At 41.7% G+C, this 13,673-nt stretch overlaps 1 protein-coding gene across 1 annotated transcript; it reads right to left on the reverse strand.

Moving 5' to 3' along the window:
- Window positions 1-1,627: 1,627 nt before the first annotated feature.
- LOC123732759 (protein ALP1-like) lies at window positions 1,628-4,785 on the reverse strand. Its single transcript, XM_045712012.1, has 2 exons — window positions 3,729-4,785; window positions 1,628-2,996 (listed from the first exon to the last, which is right to left on the reverse strand). The coding sequence occupies exons 1-2, from the start codon at window positions 3,932-3,934 to the stop codon at window positions 2,216-2,218; spliced, it is 987 nt and encodes a 328-aa protein (XP_045567968.1). The 5' UTR covers window positions 3,935-4,785; the 3' UTR covers window positions 1,628-2,215.
- Between the last annotated feature and the right edge of the window lie 8,888 nt (window positions 4,786-13,673).

A 13,673-nucleotide genomic window follows, 5' to 3' on the forward strand; every position in this document is an offset into this window, starting at 1 on the left:
AGCTTCAGGCCAGCAGCCTTGGTGCTTCTGCCACATTCTTTCTTTTCTGGATCCATTTATTGTGCCTAGGGCAACGAGTGGCAATTTTACAGCCAGACCCTCTACTACATCATCCACAAGTGTTGTCGCCACCGGTGCGTCAAGACCCTCAATGTCACCTACAAGTGCGACCATCGCCTCCACCGGTGGTGCAGCAAGACCCTCTACAACATCTACATCATCCACAAGTATGACCACCACCGGTGCAGCCATGGAAGATGATGAAATGGAGAAAGCACCTCTGGATCTAGGATCACCTGAGATTATTATGACCCTCACAGAAGTGACCACTGTGGACCTCGTTGAACAGGATGTGGCCGTGGAGACAAACAGAGAGAGAAACGAAGAGGAACATTATCACACCAGGCGTCATCGGAGGTACCAGACCCCAGACACTCAACTAATTTTAGCAGAGGCTCCTCCAAGCCGTGGAGAGGGATGCAGCCCAACCTGATGCTCACAGGAAGGAGGATGAAGAGACCCTCTTTGCCATGAGCCTGGTGCCAACCCTGAAGAGGCTGCCTCAGCAAAGAAAAGCAGCAGTCAAAGTTAAAATGTATCAGCTGCTTTTCCAAGCCGGAGTTCAATGGTACGTTTTTTTCCTTCTCCACATCACATGTAGTGTCATAAGTGTTGCGACAGTGAAGTAGGTAATTCTTTACAGTATACTCATGTAGGCTAATTGGTATTTCAGATCAAAGTATTAATATGAGGCAAATGTACAGCTGTTGTTTCTAGGTTAGAAAATATCCCAAAACAACAGTTTACTGTCTAAATATTTTCCTGTCATATTCATCTTTATCTCTGAAATACAAATTCCATGAGTAAACAGCAAGTATTACCAACTTTACTGCACTGTTCCAATATTTATGCCTCTAACTACACTATACAAGCTGTATTTAGTTAACATAAATCTCACCTTTTATGGTTTTCTTTTATGTTAAGCTTGTATGTGTTGTTTTTCTCTTCCCTTCCAGAGTCCATTTAGCCGACCAGCTCACAGGAAGGACAGGAAGAGGAGAGCCAGCTCACAGGAAGGACAGGAAGAGGAGAGCCAGCTCACAGGAAGGACAGGAAGAGGAGAGCCAGCTCACAGGAAGGACAGGAAGAGGAGAGCCAGCTCACAGGAAGGACAGGAAGAGGAGAGCCAGCTCACAGGAAGGACAGGAAGAGGAGAGCCAGCTCACAGGAAGGACAGGAAGAGGAGAGCCAGCTCACAGGAAGGACAGGAAGAGGAGAGCCAGCTCACAGGAAGGACAGGAAGAGGAGAGGAGTTGTCTGGTTGTTGTTTTTGACCTCCCTCATTGTACCTTTCTTTTCACACACGTCCGTTCAATTTAAATTCAGTCAATTCATAGTCATTAGTTTATAGTCTTGGGATAGCATTCATTATTAGTGTTACATAGATTTATGAATTGACAGAATTGAAACTCATACACCGAAGAATTCACAGATGCTCTTTTTTAAATGTTTACACGCACACACACCTCTTTCAATAGTTGTATTTTTTTTTAAACATTTTTTACAACACACATACCTGTCATGTTCTTCCCTGTACTTGAATACTTATTAAATAATGTTTTCATAGTCAGTTGTTTCAGTTGTTTATTAATATCTCATTTAGACTTAATCTGCTTATTTCTTCCCTACACCTTCGCAGATCTAAGACAAGATGAAAGTAAAAACACATTCTCTTCCTAATTCATTCTTTTCCCACCTGTATTTTGTCAGGCCAGTGAACATGGTGGTAAACTGTACTATTTGTATGGACCCTAGGTTACCCTTTCCCATAGTTATCATACTAACTGTATGTCCTATAACCTTAATTAGTGCTCCTGCTCACCTGATGTACCATGCCAGGTGTGTATAATACTGACGTTAATGAGAGAGGGAAGGGGTTTTAAGGTGTGGTCTTTACTCCCAAATGTCACTTAAATATAGCTTCCAAATGAAGAGAGACAATGATACATAAAGTAATCTGGGGAAAAAATTATATTTGGACAACGGTGGATGGTTCTTAAAATAACCTTTGTGTTATTGGGCTCTTCAAAGAGCTGTTTCACTCCATGGCATACTGCCATGGAACTTCACCTGCTGGCGATGAGAAGTAGGTGGTCAGCTTCTCCCTCACCTGGAGTGCCTGTCTGGGGCGTTGTTGGCACCTGCCCTGGTGACATCAGGTAGGTGACCATTTGGCGTGCCCATCTCCATCCGGAGCGGCTCCTGGAATGACCTCCGCAGGTAGTTGTGGAGAACACGTGGCCTTCACGCAGGCATCGACATTTGAGGGGCTGAGACCAAGCACTCTCCGATACATTCTCCACCGGGCTGCCAGAATCCCAAAGGCGCATTCAACAACTAACCTTGCCCTGGACAGTCGTTTGTTAAAGATCCTTACAGGCTTTGGCAATGGCAGCTGGCGTCCAGCGTAGGGCCTCATGAGGTTGGGTCTTAAAGGGAAGCCCTCATCGCCGACGAAGACGTGGGGAACAGGTCCCAGGTCTTCAGCCCCAGGGAGTGATGCAGGTGGTGGAATCTTCAGGGTGCCATCCTGAAGTGTCTGGCCGAAGGCAGAGTCCCGGAGGGTCCCGCCATCACTTCCCTTGCCGTAAGCACCAACATCGACAACACGGAAACAGTAGATGGCATCTACAACAGCCAAGAGTACAACTGAATATGGATCCTTGTAGTTGTAGAATTGCGAACCTGAGCACGGTGGAGCCTGAATTACTACATGTTTCCCGTCAATGGAGCCAAGACAGTTGGGGAAATTCCACCTCTCCAGGAACTCGGCAGCGATGGCCCTCCAGTCTTCCTCCTTGGGGACAGGCATGTATTCACCAACCAGACAGTCCCAAATGGCTTGTGCCACAGAGGGGACAATGCCTGCCACCGTGGACCGTCCATCTCGGAAGCTGAATCCTATGGTCCTGTAGGAGTCCCCTGTCGCCAAGAATCTGAAATATAATTCAAAATAATGATCAATATTGTGTGTAACTTGAATTCCACCCACATATTCTATCTACTCATATATCTACCTCATTACTGTTTATTATGCTCTACAAATTATATTGTAATACTCATCAACCATCATTAACAATGCCTTGAAACAGTACAATTCAGTCTATGACTATATCATTAAACTATAGACCAGGCCAACTCTACTCTTAGAAAGAATGGTACTATCTACTTCAAATGGTTCTCTGGCTTTCCCCACAGGAGATCCCTTTTTGTTTCCAAGTAGAACCCTATTGGGTTCCATGTATAACATTTTCCCCAAAGGGTTCTACCTGGAACCAAAAATGGTTATCCTATGGGGAAAGCAGAAGGACACTCTTGGAACCTTTTTCTCTAAGAGTGTATGTGAGTCCAATAAGAACGTAATGAATGACTGTAACTGTCTTAAACAACAAGGGGTCCTGGAGAAGACTAGCCTACCTTCATCAGAGCAGAAGGCACCCCAATTTTCTTTTCATTTGGTAACATTGCATCATTAAAAAATGATTATAAACCAACTTTGGGAAAAGTTATAGTCCTAATGAACATTCTGTAAAAGTACATCTGATGTCAAATAGGGACTATTAAGTAGAAAGCCCTTTAGCTAGCTAGGTTGCACATAAAAACAATGTATCAAATATCAATCAATTATGGTATCAAAGGCTTTAAAAATGTACTAGAATGTAGCTTACCGGAGACAAATCGCCAGGCGTTCAACTGGGCTGATGGACTCCCGGTAGTTGGTATCCATCCGGGTGATCCTGGCTCCAACCATCTGGAGCAGGTGATCAACTGGCTTCGGTCCTGACGAAAGTATCTTCGGAATTCCTCTCCAAACAGTCGAAGCTCTTGAATGAGACGGTGGAACTCCCCTGCCTGCTTTCGGGACTTTAACCATCTCTGGACCCACACAGTTCTGCGCTTTCGGCGGGGCTGGTCCCGGCCCAACAGCGCGATCAAGACCACCTTCCTCAACGTTGGTCTCATTGTTGAAAGAGCCGACTCTGCCACCTTGACTATTTATTATGCATTTCGCTCCAAAGCTGCATTTTGGAGGGAAATTATATTATAGGCTCTCACAATTCATTTGTGGATGTCATCGAATAAATAATATACTTGCCAAATAAATCAATAAAAAATGTAAAGAAATTCTCCAGTCAAACTGTTTTTATGTAATCCCACTTTTTTTTACTGGATATGTGTGCAACAAAAATTCAACATTCACATTTTGCTACTTTCTGTCAAGTCTACGCATACAATTTGACGCATACGTTCGACCACACAGAACGCACTGCAACTGCCTCTGCAACGCAATGCTGCAAGGCAAACGCAGCGTTCCATTGGAAATGAATGTACTTCTGGTGTATCGAAACGCAACAACGCAGTCAGTGTGTTCGAAGCGTTAGCAGTAACCGATATCCCCATGGCAACATGAACTCGTTCAGCTTTCCCAAGCGATTCTCTCTCGGTGTCACACGATGCTAGGCTAACCTCAAGGCTAGCAAATACCTCCACGATGAGACGGTAGCTTCAGTCTTTAGTAAGTCTTAACAAAATTATAACAACTCTTATAAAATAAAATGGGTATTTCCCTTCATGTTTTAGTAGGTATGGGTTTTGTTCTAGTTTTGTCGTCTTCTTTCATCATTTTTCTTCACCAACGGTCGTAATGTAAAAATCCATCCGTTCTCCCAACGTCTCTCTCCCTCTCTTTTCCCCTCAAGCCTGCCGTTAAGCAGGTCAACTCTCCCATTGGCCACAGCTTAACGAGCGACCCTATTGGTCAAAACTTACATTTAAAAGTAAACCAAACTATTCACTTATACATTAAATCAATATTTCATCAAAAAGAAATGCATTAACAACATTACAATTTAGGAGCAATTCAATCACTTTTTAAATATAATACCAATTAATTATAAACTCACTACTTGGTTTTAACAAGAATAAACTCAATACCTAGTTCAAACAAGGGTATTACACTACTAATACTACTAACTTAGGGTGACCATATGTCCTCTTTTTCCCGGACATCTTTTTGGACATAAAAAATACGTCCGGCCGGGATTTCTAAATCGGCCAAAATGTCCGGGATTCGGCTTTTGCTTTCTACAGTCGCCATTCATTGTGTGAGTTTGGGGGTTTTGCATTGTTTTGACCTTTCTCTTTAGGTCCCGCCTTCTCACACGCCACCATTGGTGGGTCATGTAGACCTACGCAAACATTGGTCAAACTGCATCTCAATCATTACCCTCACCATGGCAACAGCCAAGAGACAGAGCAGCAGCTTGCTTGTCAACAGTGGCACATGGCTCCAGAACAGTGTAAAAATGCTCTAACGCAAATGTAAATTCACAGACGATTTACAGAGAAAATTCCCGTGTTTTCGTCTTGGTCGGGATCCGTGTGAAGCAGAATGCATGACCTGCAAAGCTGGCACGTACGTGTCAGTGTCAAATAAAGGTGCTAGCGATCTAGAAGCCCACATAAGCTCCGCAAAACTCAACATTTCAGCTAAAGGAGAGAGTTCGTCAGGTAAATTAACTGACTATTTTGTGAGAGCAGGTAAAACAGACGATGCTGTTACTTAGGGTGCCCATACGTCCTCTTTTTCCCGGACATGTTCTCTTTTTTGAAAACTAAAATATGGTCACCCTAACTAACTACTACTACCTACTGACTACTGCTGCCACTACTACTGCTGCTGCCACTACTACTGCTACTACTGTTACTGTTACTACTACTACTACTACTACTGCTACTGCTACTACTACTGCTACTACTACTACTGCTACTACTACTGCTACTACTACTACTCCAGGACAGCAGTTTGAGAAGATTAGAGGAAGTGATGGAGCATCAGTCTGAATGCAGATGTCCATATGACTGATCGGTGAGTAATTAAATAGACATGCAGTAACCTTCTCTGACCACCAGATGTCTCTGTTACACCACCAGAGGAGCAGGAGGAACCATGAGGACTATAGGAGTAGCAGTTGTCCATTCAACTCCTGACTCCAATACTTCATTCCAACTATTTTGATTTGATAACTAAACAGACACACAGAGAAATATAAGTATTATGTTGCTTGTTTTACTATATAGAAAGAGTTTTGTTGCTTTGTGTCACACATAGTATATATTACTTCAACAATATTGTATTAAATCAGTATCACTAAATACCATATCAGTGGTTATGTTGTAAGCACACTTTGGATTACATTTTCTGTCCCCCCCAAAAATATTTTCATATAGAGGGAGGGGACTCTATACCTTATGCAAAAACAGAATACTATAAAGGCAGGACTCTGTAATATGAGAATTTAGTATTTTCCATGGAAGGGCTCGGCTCTGTGACGTTTGTAATAAAGTCTGAATTGAATTCACAAGTTCTGGTATCTGTGCAAATATTTGACTCCAGATATTCCACAACAAAATGGTGAGCTTGCCAGGAGGGGCAAGGGACCAGAGACTGAAAATCTGCAGCTGTGAATGGGCTTCCTGGACGGACTGCAGAAAACACAAGTAGCCACTTGTTAAGACGGTAAACTGAGTTTTTGCATGTAATAGTTGTTGTGTGGTCCGCTGTAGGAACCTGTTTTCAGAGGTAGGTAACCAAGGTCTCTCCAAATGAAACAAACCAAGTGATACTGGGAGCTTTTGAATTCAATAACTGCATGCATTCTAAAGCTTTGGGGAGTTAAAATAGTTATTTGTAGGTATCTGTGTGGGCTATGTGTATTGGGGGCTGTGTGTTGAGGAAGTGAATCTGGGAAAGGCCTGAATTAATAGGTTGCTTAGGAAAGCATGAAAAGTGTATGCTTGTGCTGGGACTTTGACACGATTTTGCAAGCTCCCATCATACAATAAAATCCTGTATAAGAATGTCTCCCTGTGTTTGAGGAAGTGTATCAGGTTAGGCTAGAAACTGCAGGTTGTGTTAGGTAAAACGGAGTATGTGTGAGTGAATGTGAATAAAAGCCTGAATGAATGTGAATAAAATCCTGAATGAGTAAAGTCTCCCTGTATGGAGGAAGTGTATAGGCTTAGAAAATACATAGTGTGTGTGTATGTGTGTGTGTTGCCAGTCCGGAGTGGGGGATTGCGCAACCTTCCAGTGCTGGCGGGAGGGGCGCATCTAGTCCTCACTAGGAAAGAGGAAAGAAAACCATATGGGAAATGTGTAAAGATAAGAAATTGACAAAATAGTATGTTTAAATAATTATCCTTACATAACATAGGAATATTAACAAATGTTAAGTGAGAAGTATAAAGTATACAATGGTGTGAGATAGAAAAGTATAAAATACAGAAACGTAGCTATAGTATGCGTTTGAAGTAATCCAGTACTGTTGAAAGAAAGAACGGCCGTAGACACATAAATAGAAGCGAAGCAGTAGGGTCAATAGCGACAGCTGCTAGAAGTATTCAGTAAAGTGAGTAGACAGTGAGATAAAGCAGAGCGTGGTTAAGCTTAACGGACCCCGAGGTAAATGGAAGAGAAGAACAGGAGTGTAAAATCACAGCGAGTGAGAGAGTGATTCGTTTTGAACAAGTGAATAGCACAGTAAAGATAGGAAATAGTGCAGAAACTATTAATAGCTAAACTAGAAATAAGACTATTAACTAACAATAAAATAGAATATAAGGAATAATGAAGAACAAGCAATAAAATCTGTAAAACCCCAGTATAAATCCTAGGGGCTAGCAACCCCTATGCAAAGAAGAAATAATAATGATATCTGTGAATGGGAAAAACGCACAGTGATATTTGAGGTGCTGTACTGGAATAAGACATTAAGTCATCTGTAGTATTCAGTAATACAGTTGCAGACAGTATAGTGTAGGCTTTAATATGAGGTATTAAGTGCAGTGACTAATGAATTATTATCTGGGAAAGTGGGTATCCCTACCTTGGAAAATAGTTAATAAAAGGTGTGTATTATAGACGGGAGTGAAGAAATCTAAAATACCCTGAACACCGTCGGGGTGTTTAGGGAATAATAACTATTAATATGGCGACAAACGGACCCGTTTCTCCCTGTAATATAGAGATAGCAGAATTTAATAAAGCCATGGAGGCGCTAAAAGAATTCCACCAATTCGGCTCGAATATGAAAGAGCAAACTGGATAAATGTAGGGCAACATTACCCTGTTAACAGGATAAATAAAATCAAATAAAGAATTCAGGGAGGCAATTATGAATTGGAACAATCACATAAAACCAGAATAAGAAGCTCAATATACCAGCGTTTTGATGTCAGCATTCTATCATCAGAAAATACATCATGATAAAGCCAGATATGACTCTGCTCGCCTCGCAGACGTGCGAGGGGTTAGTAGAGCCATAGAGAATATCAAAGCGTAAGGAGATCGCTCCCTGTTTTAGATGTGGGACTATCGGCCATTGGAAGAATGAGTGTAAGGTGATACTGGAACCTAGTGCATTAAAAGGTAATGCAGCTATACAAGAGTTTGCATCTTTTTCAAAAGAGCAACAACTAATCGTTTTGAGATGAGTAAGAATGGAAGTTTCACCTAGCGGTGTCTAGTCTCTGTTCGATCGATAGGTGGTTCATAGAGATTACAGTTTCTATGTGATGGAAGACGTATGAGATCACGTTTTACCTAACTGTTTAGTAAAGGCCAGGAATTAAATATTGCGGAATACCTACGATGTGAAATTGGCTAAATTTCCAACAGGAAAATGTATTTTGGGTTGAAGATTCTAGGTGAAATGCCAGGGGAATGGATTCTAAAGGTAACACATTTAAATTATATAACCAAACACTTATTGCAAATGCAGAAGGCCTTAGGGTTTGTCTAAATCATTAGACATTTTATGTGGTTTTATTTTTAAATACATTTACATGGATGTGGTCTTATTCTGGAATGGGATTCTAGAAAGGGTGGAGGGGTCACGAGGAATTAGCATTGGGGTTACCTAACCTAAAATGAACTTTACATGTTTTATGTGGGATGCTGGTTATGGAGAACCAGCAGGAGGATGAAATGTTTTGAAGAGGTATTTAAATGATTTCCAAAGGACAGGGAAAAGAAAGGGAGAGGCAACATTTTAATGGTGACGAAAGCCCTGAATATAAAAAATTCCTAATGAAGAATGATCAACTTCATTATGAATTAAATAGACGGGGGGTTTCATTATATAATTCATGAGAAACACCATTCTTTATCCAAACCATTACTTTAGGAGATTATTATTATTTCTGTAGGGAGTTATAAAGAGATGTAATTCTAAGTGGATTCATTTTTCGAATTGGTTTATTTTTGATTTAACCAGTTGGTTTTTAATCACGTTTTTGAAAGAAGAAAAAAAGCAGTTTCCTTAGGTCCTGGTTTTTGGGGTACATATACAGTGGTACTATGTTCAGGCTGCATATCCTGTTAGGGCTAGGGGGCAGTATTGACACGGCCGGATAAAAAACGTACCCGATTTAATCTGGTTACTACTCCTGCCCAGTAACTAGAATATGCATATAATTATTGGCTTTGGATAGAAAACACCCTAAAGTTTCTAAAACTGTTTGAATGGTGTCTGTGAGTATAACAGAACTCATATGGCAGGCCAAAACCTGAGAAGATTCCATGCAGGAAGTGGCCTGTCTGACAAGTTGTTGTTCATCTTGGCTCTTTTTATTGAAGACTGAGGATCTTTGCTATAACGTGACACTTCCTACGGCTCCCATAGGCTCTCAGAGCCCGGGAAAAAGCGGAATGATATCGAGGCAGCCTCTGGCTGAAACACATTATTGCGTTTGGCAAGTGGCCGATCAGAGTACTATGGGCTTAGGCACGTGCCCGAGTCGACCCCATGCTTTATTTTCTTTCGTCTGTTTACCTAAACGCAGATTCCCGGTCGGAATATTATCGCTTTTTACGAGAAAAATGCCATAAAAATTGATTTTAAACAGCGGTTGACATGCTTCGAAGTACGGTAATGGAATATTTAGAATTTTTTGGTCACGAAATGCGCCATGCTCGTCACCCTTATTTACCCTTTCAGGTAGTGTCTTGAACGCACGAACAAAACACCGCTATTTGGATATAACAATGGATTATTTGGGACCAAACCAACATTTGTTATTGAAGTAGAAGTCCTGGGAGTGCATTCTGACGAAGAACAGCAAAGGTAATAACATTTTTCTTATAGTAAATCTGACTTTGGTGAGTGCTAAACTTGCTGGGTGTCTAAATAGCTAGCCCTGTGATGCCGGGCTATCTACTCAGAATATTGCAAAATGTGCTTTCACCGAACAGCTATTTTAAAATTGGACATAGCGAGTGCATAGAGGAGTTCTGTATCTATAATTCTTAAAATTATTGTTATGTTTTTTGTGAACGTTTATCGTGAGTAATTTAGTAAATTCACCGGACGTTTGCGGGGGGTATGCTAGTTCTGAACGTCACATGCTAATGTAAAATCTGGTTTTTGATATAAATATGAACTTGATTGAACAAAATATGCATGTATTGTATAACATAATGTCCTAGGGTTGTCATCTGATGAAGATCATCAAAGGTTAGTGCTGCATTTAGCTGTGGTTTGGGTTTATGTGACATTATATGCTAGCTTGAAAAATGGGTGTCTGATTATTTCTGGCTGGGTACTCTGCTGACATAATCTAATGTTTTGCTTTCGTTGTAAAGCCTTTTTGAAATCGGACAGTGTGGTTAGATTAACGAGAGTCTTGTCTTTAAAATGGTGTAAAATAGTCATATGTTTGAGAAATTGAAGTAATAGCATTTCTAAGGTATTTGAATAACGCGCCACGGGATTCCACTGGCTGTTATGTAGGTGGGACGATTTCGTCCCACCTACCCTAGAGAGGTTAAGATCGTCATGTCTCTCCTTGGGGGGGAGCATAGTTCTCACGTGAAGTGAAGTACAACTGCATAATGCGTGAGTGAAGACACCATGACAGAGGAAGCAGAGCGAGAGAGAGACTAGAGTCCACTGTAAGACATACAGATGTGTTGGGTCTGGGAACTACTATAAACATCATAGTTGGTTTGGGGTTTAGCAGCTTTATTGGTTAATGCATCATATGATAGAGGATAGAGGGGTAATTGTACTGTGAACAAAATGTTGAAGGCATTGATGTGAAAGCAGATACAGTGCTGAGTTACCTCAAGAGGATGTAACAAGGATTAGGGATACGCACTTGCATATAAGGTGATGTACCTATCAGGTGAAATGGAGGAGATGGGGAACAAAGTGAAAGTGACATGACTTGGGAACACCTCTGGGAACCTGGGGCCTAAAGAGGAAGACTGGGTGAAAGCATGAGGAAGCTTTTTAGAGCTTTCATTTCTGTGGAACCCAGCAGGAAAGTATCCTGGAGACATAGAGTCTGGTGAAGAGAGAGTGGGAATTATCATGGTCTCAGAAAGTATCCTGGAGGCATAGAGTCTGGTGAAGAGAGAGTGGGAATTATCATGGTCTCAGAAAGTATCCTGGAGGCATAGAGTCTGGTGAAGAGAGAGTGGGAATTATCATGGTCTCAGAAAGTATCCTGGAGACATAGAGTCTGGTGAAGAGAGAGTGGGAATTATCATGGTCTCAGAAAGTATCCTGGAGGCATAGAGTCTGGTGAAGAGAGAGTGGGAATTATCATGGTCTCAGAAAGTATCCTGGAGACATAGAGTCTGGTGAAGAGAGAGTGGGAATTATCATGGTCTCAGAAAGTATCCTGGAGGCATAGAGTCTGGTGAAGAGAGAGTGGGAATTATCATGGTCTCAGAAAGTATCCTGGAGGCATAGAGTCTGGTGAAGAGAGAGTGGGAATTATCATGGTCTCAGAAAGTATCCTGGAGGCATAGAGTCTGGTGAAGAGAGAGTGGGAATTATCATGGTCTCAGAAAGTATCCTGGAGACATAGAGTCTGGTGAAGAGAGAGTGGGAATTATCATGGTCTCAGAAAGTATCCTGGAGACATAGAGTCTGGTGAAGAGAGAGTGGGAATTATCATGGTTTCAGACTTTGGTTTTCATGCATATATAATTATGCATAGCTTATCACATTGTTAAATCAAATCAATCAAATCAAATTTATTTTTATATAGCCCTTCGTACATCAGCTGATATTCTCAAAGTGCTGTACAGAAACCCAGCCTAAAACCCCAAACAGCAAGCAAAGCATGTGAAAGAAGCACGGTGGCTAGGAAAAACTCCCTAGGAAAAACTCCCTAGAAAGGCCAAAAACCTAGGAAGAAACCTAGAGAGGAACCAGGCTATGAGGGGTGGCCAGTCCTCTTCTGGCTGTGCAGGGTGGATATTAAAACAGAACATGGTCAAAATGTTAAAATGTTAAAATGTTCATAAATGACCAGCATGGTCAAATAATAATAATCATAGTAGTTGTCGAGGGTGCAACAAGCACGTCCGGTGAACAGGTCAGGGTTCCATAGCCGCAGGCAGAACAGTTGAAACTGGAGCAGCAGCACGGCCAGGTGGACTGGGGACAGCAAGGAGTCATCATACCAGGTAGTCCTGAGGCATGGTCCTAGGGCTCAGGTCCTCCGAGAGAAAGACAGAAAGAGAGAAAGAGAGAATTAGAGAGAGCATATTTAAATACACACAGGACACCGGATAAGACAAGAGAAATACTCCAGATGTAACAGACTGACCCTAGCCCCCCGACACATAAACTACTGCAGCATAAATACTGGAGGTATTTATGGAGGTTAATACTGTTATGTTTTATGTCTTTTTGTTGCTTTCCAAGTCTTGTGCTATCACTCTCTTAGGAACCAGAAGGGGAAAGTGGAGAGACTAAAAGCTGCTCCATCTGCCATTGAAGGAGACGGCAGATTCAGCTGGAATGGCATTTTGTTGTGTGATCATAATTCAGAGGCCATAAGTCTCTGAATTTGTATACCTCGCTGTGACTGTTTGTTCATTGTTTGTTCATTTGTTTGTTTGTTTAATTCTTGTTTTATAATCATTTGTTAGTTTTTTATTATTCATGTTTTATTATTATTGTTTATACATATATTAGTAATTTCCAAGTTGATATGAATTGAACATTAGGATGCTATTGTTCAAGACGAGGGACTGTTGGATTCGACAGTTTGAACATTGAGATATTAAAGACATGATAGATCAGACGCATAGTATATTATACCGACCATTTTGAATCACACCGTACCTTCTCCGCTATGCAATCTGGTTTCAGAGCCTGTCATGGGTGCACCTCAGCCACTCTCAAGGTCCTTAACAATATCATAACCGCCATCGATAAGAGACATTACTGTGCAGCTGTATTCATCGACCTGGCCAAGGCTTTCGACTCTGTCAATCATCACATTCTTATTGGCAGACTCAACAGCCTTGGTTTCTCAAATGATTGCCTCGCCTGGTTCACCAACTACTTCTCTGATAGAGTTCAGTGTGTCAAATCGGAGGGCCTGTTGTCCGGACCTCTGGCAGTCTCTATGGGGGTGCCACAGGGTTCAATTCTTGGGCCGACTCTCTTCTCTGTATACATCAATGATGTCGCTCTTGCTGCTGGTGAGTCTCTGATCCACCTCTACGCAGACGACACCATTCTGTATACTTCTGGCCCTTCTTTGGACACTGTTAACAACCCTCCAGACGAGCTTCAATGACATACAAC

Source organism: Salmo salar, unplaced genomic scaffold (assembly GCF_905237065.1).
Source record: "Salmo salar unplaced genomic scaffold, Ssal_v3.1, whole genome shotgun sequence".
In the NCBI taxonomy this organism is placed as follows: Eukaryota; Metazoa; Chordata; class Actinopteri; order Salmoniformes; family Salmonidae; genus Salmo; species Salmo salar.